This window comes from Geospiza fortis, unplaced genomic scaffold (assembly GCF_000277835.1).
Source record: "Geospiza fortis unplaced genomic scaffold, GeoFor_1.0 scaffold520, whole genome shotgun sequence".
NCBI classification, from domain to species: Eukaryota; Metazoa; Chordata; class Aves; order Passeriformes; family Thraupidae; genus Geospiza; species Geospiza fortis.
In genome coordinates, this window is record NW_005054821.1 from 5,631 (window position 1) to 6,342 (window position 712).

At 64.7% G+C, this 712-nt stretch overlaps 2 protein-coding genes across 2 annotated transcripts in view; both read right to left on the minus strand.

Annotated features, from left to right (window-relative positions):
- The window catches only part of LOC102042709 (receptor tyrosine-protein kinase erbB-3-like), a gene marked incomplete at its 3' end in the record, with an annotated part of 5,529 nt that extends 5,339 nt beyond the window's left edge, over nt 1–190 (minus strand). The window contains exon 1 of the mRNA XM_014311445.1: nt 172–190. Coding sequence (XP_014166920.1) covers nt 172–190 — 19 coding nt within the window. The remainder of the gene's footprint in view (nt 1–171) is intronic.
- Nucleotides 187–712, minus strand: part of RPS26 (ribosomal protein S26) — a gene marked incomplete at its 5' end in the record, with an annotated part of 7,005 nt that continues 6,479 nt past the window's right edge. Inside the window, one exon of the mRNA XM_014311446.2 lies at nt 187–378. Coding sequence (XP_014166921.2) covers nt 187–378 — 192 coding nt within the window. The remainder of the gene's footprint in view (nt 379–712) is intronic.

The window sequence follows — 712 nt, forward strand, 5'->3', positions numbered from 1 at the left end:
AGCCCCCCTGGGGGCCACCAGGCCACCCACTGTGTCACCGGGGCCACCATGGGGCCACCAGGGCCACCAGGACACGCACCATGTCACCAGGGCCACCACGGGGCCACCACGGGGCCACAGCACCCCCTGCACGGTCACAGCAATGTCCCCTCAATGCTGGCCGTGTCCTGCACATGGTGGTCACGGTCATGGTGGTTGTGTCACCTCCTCAGTGGCCACGTCATCCCCTTGATGTCCCTGGGTGTCCCTGTCCCCTCCAAGCTGGACATGTCCTGCTCTAGGTGGCCATGGTCCCCGTGGTGGCCGTGTCACCCCCTCAGTGGTCATGATGGCCATGTTGTCCCCTGCATGGCCACTGCCATGTCCTGTCTGCGCTCTCTGTGCCCTCCAAGCTGGTCACGTCCTCCCCTTGACAGCCACCCCTCAATGTCCCTGTCCCCTCAGTGTCCCTGTCCCCTCCATGGTCTCCTGGCTATGGCAATGTCCCCATGGGGTCTCTGTCCTTTCCATGACGTCCCCTGCAAACGTCCCTGTCCCCTCCGTGGCATCCCCCTCACGGTGTCCCTGTCCCCTCCACGATGTCCTTGTCCCCTCCAGGGTGTCCCACCCGTGGTGTCCCTGTGTCCTCCATGATGCCTCCATGGTGTCTCCCTCATGGTGTCCCCTCCACCATGTCCTTGTCCCCTCCATGGTGTCCCTGTCCCCTCCGCCG